The 8,535-nt window shown below is 49.5% G+C and overlaps 1 protein-coding gene across 2 annotated transcripts; it reads left to right on the top strand.

The window, feature by feature from the left end:
- Positions 1-1,232: 1,232 nt before the first annotated feature.
- alkbh5 (alkB homolog 5, RNA demethylase) lies at positions 1,233-7,581 on the top strand. 2 transcript variants are annotated; one of them, XR_004206521.1, is made up of 8 exons: positions 1,233-2,030; positions 2,315-2,485; positions 2,860-3,001; positions 3,292-3,508; positions 3,584-3,664; positions 3,762-3,884; positions 4,210-6,293; positions 6,341-7,581. XR_004206521.1 is itself a non-coding variant. In XM_031811259.1 (7 exons), the coding sequence occupies exons 1-7, from the start codon at positions 1,815-1,817 to the stop codon at positions 4,355-4,357; spliced, it is 1,098 nt and encodes a 365-aa protein (XP_031667119.1). In that variant the 5' UTR covers positions 1,233-1,814; the 3' UTR covers positions 4,358-7,581. The 2 variants fall into 2 exon arrangements, 1 of the variants encoding a protein (XP_031667119.1); XM_031811259.1 differs by having other exon boundaries at positions 4,210-7,581.
- Positions 7,582-8,535: the final 954 nt, after the last annotated feature.

The raw sequence follows: 8,535 nt of genomic DNA, 5'->3' as shown, positions 1-8,535 counted from the left end.
GTTTACCTGTCAGAGAGAGAGTCAACTTGTTAATAGGTGAATGGATGAGTTTACTCCTCTCCTCGATGGGGATCAGAAGGTGGATAATGTTGTGTGTGTTAACTGTAGAGGGGGTGATGTTGCTGGGTATCTGAAGATGGATAATGTTGTGTGTGTTAACTGTAGAGGGGGTGATGTTGCTGGGTATCTGAAGGTGGATAATGTTGTGTGTGTTAACTGTAGAGGGGGTGATGTTGCTGGGTATCTGAAGGTGGATAATGGTGTGTGTGTTAACTGTAGAGGGGGTGATGTTGCTGGGGATCTGAAGGTGGATAATGTTGTGTGTGTTAACTGTAGAGGGGGTGATGTTGCTGGGGATCAGAAAGTCTCCGGTGTCAGACAGGCAGGTTAAAATGGCCAGAGTCAGAGTCGTGCAGGTGTTGTAAGCTGAGGCAGTGAAGAAAGTCGAGGAGGATGGGTCACAGGGCGAAGGGGATCCTAAGAGGATCCCTGTGAGTAGTAAAATTCGTTCCAGCGCATTAGGGATCGGCCAACACTTGATTTATACTTCAGTAAAGGTTGGCTTCTTAGCATTCATAACAATGGTTATAAAACTGTACCACATAAACGGAATGTAAAAACAACAGGAAGAAATAGATGCTGTGGTGGCAACTGCAGAGATGTATTATGGGGTATATGAAATGTTGACTTCAGAAGAGTTAGTGTGTTGGGGGGGGGGTCCCGTCCTATCAGACCGTTGGCATGGTGAAACGAGCAGATAGGGCTCAAAGTGTGTGAGAATGGGGTAAGTGGATTTTTAAAAATGAGTGTAGACGGTGATGTCAAGGGGCTCTATTTAATTAATTTCTTAGAGGAACAAGACTAATGAAGATAATTGAATGTAGATATTTTTTGTCTTCACCTCCCTTATCTCGCCTCACTTGCTCACATCGTATATAGACTTATTTTTCTACTGTATTATTGACTGTTTGTTTTGTTTGACTCCATGTGTAACTCTGTGTTGTTGTTTTGTGTCGAACTGCTTTGCTTTATCGTGGTCAGGGTCACAGTTGTAAATGAGAACTTGTTCTGGTTAAATAAAGGTGAAATAAAAATAAATAAACTAAAAGACCGACCACGTCGGTGAACTGCCCTCTCACTCCAGTCCGGTAGGTGGCGGTGTATAAACACACACCTAACAGTTGGATGCGATCCGCCAAGAAGAAAGTCCCCGAGTCTGTAGTTGGTTCAACCCCCGGGTCAGAGGAATGAGAAATGCGTGGTGCTCATAACTAGAGGTGTTGTTTTGTTTTTTAACGAGTTTTACTTATATAATAGCGATTTCAAAATAAAATAAAAAGCTTCCGTTAAAAATCATATGGACAAGACAAGACCGTTAGAACATAATTATTTTATTTTTTTTACCGATTTTGCCTCGTCACTTGAAATACCGTTTTAGTACTTCCGACTGTTGCTGAACGGGTTGCTAACCAGTTAGCCATGCTAACTATCTAGCCTGTATTCACATGAAAATAGTCAAATAACAGGACAGGAATAACGCAACGACTAAACTAATAGACGCAGATTCATTCCGTGTCATTTAAATCGTAAAAATAGTATACATTTACTACTTGAATCGTCGACTTTTCTTGTTTGGAAAACAACCCGTTTTAAGTGAGCTAAGTTGTTAGCCACATCACAACATAACTACGGTGAGGACGGTCACCGGGAGCCTCCCGGTCCCCGCGTCTACAGACGGACAATTATGGAAGTGAAATAACTATAATATAACCAACTCCTACATTTTATATTGTTCATTACATATAAAATAAAACATGTCAGCCAGTGGTTTCTCCGACCTGCGGGAAAAGCTGAAGTCCATGACTCCTCACCGGGACAATTACAAAAACAGAGTTACCGATAAGGACAACAGTTACAAAAATAGGAAAGTTAAAGTTACCGACGGAGGTAGTAGTAACGGGAACGGCCGGAAGCGGAAGCACCGAGATTCCTCCGAGGATGAGGTCGAGCCTGTGGAATCCCGTGAGCAGGTATGATGACCCTGGACCTGCTGTTGACACTGAACTTCTCTGAGATTAATCCAATTTAAAGTATGAATCAATATTTCTGTCTTTTCCCCCCTCTTTCTCTCTCCCTCCATCTCTCTCTCCCTCCATCTCTCTCTCCCTCCATCTCTCTCTCCCTTCATCTCTCTCTCCCTTCATCTCTCTCTCCCTTCATCTCTCTCTCCCTCCATCTCTCTCTCCCTCCATCTCTCTCTCCCTCCATCTCTCTCTCCCTTCATCTCTCTCTCCCTCCATCTCTCTCCCTCCAGGAGGCGAGGCGTGTCCAGAGTGGCATTGTTCAGGTAGAGGTCTTCTCTAAAGAGGACTGTGATGTCATTGAGGGCAAGATAAATGAGGTGGTTGCTAACGGAGATGCGGGGCTTTACCGGGAACACACCGTAGATCGGGCACCACTACGGAACAAATATTTCTTTGGAGAGGTGAGGTCAAGCACCTGTTGTTCCTCTCTCGGTCTCTAAACCCCTCTCTTCCTCTCTGTCTCTAAACCCCTCTCTTCCTCCCTCTCGTTGTCTCTAAACCCCTCTCTTCCTCTCTGTCTCTAAACCCCTCTCTTCCTCTCTGTCTCTAAACCCCTCTCTTCCTCCCTCTCGTTGTCTCTAAACCCCTCTCTTCCTCGTTGTCTCTAAACCCCTCTCTTCCTCTCTGTCTCTAAACCCCTCTCTTCCTCTCTGTCTCTAAACCCCTCTCTTCCTCTCTGTCTCTAAACCCCTCTCTTCCTCTCTGTCTCTAAACCCCTCACTCCCTCTCGTTGTCTCTAAACCCCTCTCTTCCTCTCTCTCACCTCGTCTTCCAGGGCTATACATACGGGGCCCAGCTAGAGAAGAGAGGACCTGGTCAGGAGAGATTGTACCCTAAAGGAGAGGTGGACGACATCCCGACCTGGGTTCACGACCTCGTCATCACTAAACTGGTCGCCAGCGGGGTCGTACCTGAAGGTAATAACTTTTAACCTCTAACATCCTGCTCGTTACCCCAGCCCACTTCCTGTCTCAGATTTTACCTTAACGTGCTCCAGCCCACTTCCTGTCTCAGATTTTACCTTAATGTGCTCCAGCCCACTTCCTGTCTCAGATTTGACCTTAATGTGCTCCAGCCCACTTCCTGTCTCAGAATTGACCTTAACGTGCTCCAGCCCACTTCCTGTCTCAGATTTGACCTTAACGTGATCCAGCCCACTTCCTGTCTCCAGGAAAAGCCTGTTGTTGATGTTGTTGTTGTCCTGTAGGTTTTGTGAACTCAGCGGTGATCAACGACTACCAACCAGGCGGCTGCATCGTGTCACATGTCGACCCGCTCCACATCTTCGCCCGGCCAATCGTATCCGTGTCCTTCTTCTCAGACTCGGCCCTCTGCTTCGGCTGCCGCTTCCAGTTTAAACCAATCAGAGTGTCTGAGCCCGTCCTGGAGCTTCCTGTCAGGAGAGGAAGTGTTACTGTCCTCAGGTAGGCGAGGGAGGTGGAGAGAGAGAGAGTGTGAGAGGGAGAGGTGTGATGTCATAGTGTTCTCTCTCCTCTCAGTGGCTACGCGGCTGATGACATCACCCACTGTATCCGCCCCCAGGACATCAAGGAGAGACGAGCCGTCATCATCCTCAGGAAGTATGTCTGTCACCATGACAACCAAGCGTTAGCAGGTTGACTGTGGCGTCAGGCTATTGCACTAACTCTCTCTCTCTGTGTGTGTGTGCGTGCGCAGGACGAGACCAGATGCTCCCCGTGTAGACCAGAGCCCCTCCCCTAACCCCTCCCCCCCTGAGAGACACGCCCCTCTGAAGGCCAAACGCTCTCACCGCAGAGCTGACCCAGACGCTGCACACAGGTACTCACACACTGGGAGACATACACTCACACACCGGACCAGAGCCCCTCACCTAACTCCTCCTACCTGAGATACAGGACCAGAGCCCCTCCCCTAACTCCTCCTACCTGAGATACAGGACTAGAGCCCCTCCCCTAACCCCTCCTACCTGAGACACAGGACTAGAGCCCCTCCCCTAACTCCTTCTACCTAAGATACAGGACTAGAGCCCCTCCCCTAACTCCTCCTACCTGAGATACAGGACTAGAGCCCCTCCCCTAACTCCTCCTACCTGAGATACAGGACTAGAGCCCCTCCCCCCTAACTCTTCTTCTCTCTCTGTCAGACCGAGGGTTCTGGAGATGGATAAGGAGGAGAATCGTCACTCCTCCTCTTCGTCCCGCCTTCATCGCCGTAGCAACAGCTCCGAGAACTACTGGAGGCGGAGCCAAGACGGCGATGTGTCACGCAAGGTCAAGATGCGGCGTCACTGAACACCGGACTGGATGGGCTCAGAGAGAGAGAGAGAGAGAGAGTGTGTGTGTGTGTGAGTGAGGGCGTTGGATCGTCAGTCTGTTAAACCCCCCCTGCATGCTCGGATGAATGGAACACGCCACGAGGCTGTCAGCCAATCAGAGACTGGCCTGAGAACAGGAGGCGGGGTTACAGTAAGACTGTGGGAAGTTCTGTTGTTGCTACGCTGCCAACCCCCCCTGTTGCTACGCTGCCCCCCCCCCTCCCCTCCCCATGTCCTAGTAAACAGTGTTTCTGTAGGAACTAACTCCTCCGTGGTTCATTGGACAGAGACCCTATGGGGGAGATGAAAGGCGTTTGTGTTGGGGATATAAAATAAGGTCTGATGACGTTTAGTTCTATGAGATGATCGGCATCTGCTAATTGTAATTTTTCAGCGTTTATCCCCAAACCCCCTCCGTTCATTTCCCCAGTAGGAATGGCTGAACGAACCAGTAGGAATGGCTGAACGAACCAGTAGGAATGGCTGAACGAACCAGTAGGAATGGCTGAACGAACCAGTAGGAATGGCTGAACGAACCAGTAGGAATGGCTGAACGAACCAGTAGGAATGGCTGAACGAACCAGTAGGAATGGCTGAACGAACCAGAGGAAAGTCATTTCCAGGTTTTTAGGTCTACAAGCTGGCCAGATCTTTCCCCATAGGGTTTGTCCGTTAGTATCTGTTCCTGGGTCAGTGATCTACCCTGTCACCCTGAACCATTATAGGGAGGTAGTATCTGTTCCTGGGTCAGTGATCTACCCTGTCACCCTGAACCATTATAGGGAGGTAGTATCTGTTCCTGGGTCAGTGAGCTACCCTGTCAATTTGAACCATTATAGGGAGGTAGTATCTGTTCCTGGATCAGTGATCTACCCTGTCACCCTGAACCATTATAGGGAGGTAGTATCTGGGGGGACGATGACACCTACAGTAGTAACGCCTTGGACCAGAGCTACGTCTTCCTCTAGTTTCTCTAAGCCCCTCCCCTCCGTCTGCCTGGGGGGGGGGGGGGGGGGGGGACACCTACAGTAGTAACGCCTTGGACCAGAGCTACATCTAGTTTCTCTAAGCCCCCCTCTCCGTCTGCCTGGGGGGGGGGACACCTACAGTAGTAACGCCTTGGACCAGAGCTACATCTAGTTTCTCTAAACCCCTCCCCCCCGTCCTGCATGTTACGTTGTTTACTACAGGACCTGTTGTTACAGTCACCTCTTTTACTTCATCTTTACCTTGACTTTCCCCATTGGTTGATTGTTAGTTATTTTATTGTTAGTTTGGCTGACGGGGTAGGGGGCGGGGGGCTCGTTCTCTTGTGGACAGATGCACCTAACATAAATGGCATCAGTAGCTGTCTGTCCACAGACTGTTGGATTCGCGAGCAGCTTTTATTTCCGCTGTGCTGATCAATTAGACAAATCACCAATTCTCAGGTGCTGATTTGGCCCGTAGACTTAATGAAATGTTTCAGAGGGGTGGAGAGGAGTCACGGCAGTACGTTTTTCAAACCCCCCTCCTCCCTCCAGAACTTTAATTTGAGCATCTGACATCATTAAACACACAGGATTTAACTAAAGGGTGTAACCGTGGTTACAGCTGAACACCTGACCAGGGGCCACGTTCAGTCGCCGAACGTTGTGAAACGTTTTGAAACGTGAGCGGCTAGAAATGTCACGGATAGAGCCGACCACGGTTCCTTATTCTACGTCTGTCAGAGAGGCGTGTTTCTTCTACATAGCATATTTCTACCTGAACGTTTTTCCACACGTTATGTCCCGCTGTAAGCGTGGTAACCATGTCAACCCCCTTCACCGGTCCGACCGGCCAATCAAACTTTCTGTTGCATATTCTAGAAAACATATATCTATGCTATATCCCTTTTTATTGTTCAGCTCAAACGGCATCCTGTTCCCTAGGTAACACTACTACTGGCCAGAGGGTCAGCCACCATCCTGTTCCCTAGGTAACACTACTACTGGCCAGAGGGTCAGCCACCATCCTGTTCCCTAGGTAACACTACTACTGGCCAGAGGGTCAGCCACCATCCTGTTCCCTAGGTAACACTACTACTGGCCAGAGGGTCAGCCACCATCCTGTTCCCTAGGTAACACTACTACTGGCCAGAGGGTCAGCCACCATCCTGTTCCCTAGGTAACACTACTACTGGCCAGAGGGTCAGCCACCATCCTGTTCCCTAGGTAACACTACTACTGGCCAGAGGGTCAGCCACCATCCTGTTCCCTAGGTAACACTACTACTGGCCAGAGGGTCAGCCACCATCCTGTTCCCTAGGTAACACTACTACTGGCCAGAGGGTCAGCCACCATCCTGTTCCCTAGGTAACACTACTACTGGCCAGAGGGTCAGCCACCATCCTGTTCCCTAGGTAACACTACTACTGGCCAGAGGGTCAGCCACCATCCTGTTCCCTAGGTAACACTACTACTGGCCAGAGGGTCAGCCACCATCCTGTTCCCTAGGTAACACTACTACTGGCCAGAGGGTCAGCCACCATCCTGTTCCCTAGGTAACACTACTACTGGCCAGAGGGTCAGCCACCATCCTGTTCCCTAGGTAACACTACTACTGGCCAGAGGGTCAGCCACCATCCTGTTCCCTAGGTAACACTACTACTGGCCAGAGGGTCAGCCACCATCCTGTTCCCTAGGTAACACTACTACTGGCCAGAGGGTCAGCCACCATCCTGTTCCCTAGGTAACACTACTACTGGCCAGAGGGTCAGCCACCATCCTGTTCCCTAGGTAACACTACTACTGGCCAGAGGGTCAGCCACCATCCTGTTCCCTAGGTAACACTACTACTGGCCAGAGGGTCAGCCACCATCCTGTTCCCTAGGTAACACTACTACTGGCCAGAGGGTCAGCCACCATCCTGTTCCCTAGGTAACACTACTACTGGCCAGAGGGTCAGCCACCATCCTGTTCCCTAGGTAACACTACTACTGGCCAGAGGGTCAGCCACCTCATCAGAACCTAATATTTAACAAATTACACAACAAACACCTAAAACATAGTGGGTAAAGTAGTGCACTATAATAGGGAACAGGGAGCCGTTCGGGAGTGGGCCTCTTAGTGTCTGTTGAGATGCCATGATGATGATGATGATGATGATGATGATGATGATGACATGTATGTAACATGGTTTGTAATAAGATGTACAGTTTAAAGACCTTTATGAACGGAAGAGCCGACTGACTGGCTGGTTTACTGCCTGTTACACAGAGGAACCATGGACTGTATAACATGTCCTATTGGTACACTGTTCCCTGTGCTGTGCACTTTGCTAGACCGGGGGGGGGGGCAGCAATGGGTCCTGGTCAAACCTAGTTCACTACAGGAACTAGGGGGTTTGTTCAGTGAAGCCCTGTTGTAAACCTGCTGTTTGACTGACAGGGTTTATGTATAAAGAACTGTGGACTGATACATAATAGTAATGATCTGTTTAGGTTTTAGTTTAAACTGTAAAAAAAGAACTGTTCCACAAAAATGCTTCCGTTTTAAAATAATATCTTCCTAAACTGTTTCTCTTCTTATTGGACTGAGTGGTTGTAAAGTTCTACTCCTGGGAGAGGTGGACTGGACCAGAGGGACAGGACCAGAGGGACAGGACCAGAGTTAGTGGTTGTAAAGTTCTACTCCTGGGAGAGGTGGACTGGACCAGAGGGACAGGACCAGAGTGGGACAGGACCAGAGTTAGTGGTTGTAAAGTTCTACTCCTGGGAGAGGTGGACTGGACCAGAGGGACAGGACCAGAGTGGGACAGGACCAGAGTTAGTGGTTGTAAAGTTCTACTCCTGGGAGAGGTGGACTGGACCAGAGGGACAGGACCAGAGTGGGACAGGACCAGAGTTAGTGGTTGTAAAGTTCTACTCCTGGGAGAGGTGGACTGGACCAGAGGGACAGGACCAGAGTGGGACAGGACCAGAGTTAGTGGTTGTAAAGTTCTACTCCTGGGAGAGGTGGACTGGACCAGAGGGACAGGACCAGAGTGGGACAGGACCAGAGTTAGTGGTTGTAAAGTTCTACTCCTGGGAGAGGTGGACTGGACCAGAGGGACAGGACCAGAGTGGGACAGGACCAGAGTTAGTGGTTGTAAAGTTCTACTCCTGGGAGAGGTGGACTGGACCAGAGGGACAGG

This window comes from Oncorhynchus kisutch, unplaced genomic scaffold, assembly GCF_002021735.2.
Source record: "Oncorhynchus kisutch isolate 150728-3 unplaced genomic scaffold, Okis_V2 Okis01b-Okis20b_hom, whole genome shotgun sequence".
NCBI lineage: Eukaryota > Metazoa > Chordata > Actinopteri > Salmoniformes > Salmonidae > Oncorhynchus > Oncorhynchus kisutch.
Note: the sequence above shows the minus strand (reverse complement) of the source record. Positions and strands in the feature narration are given on the sequence as shown.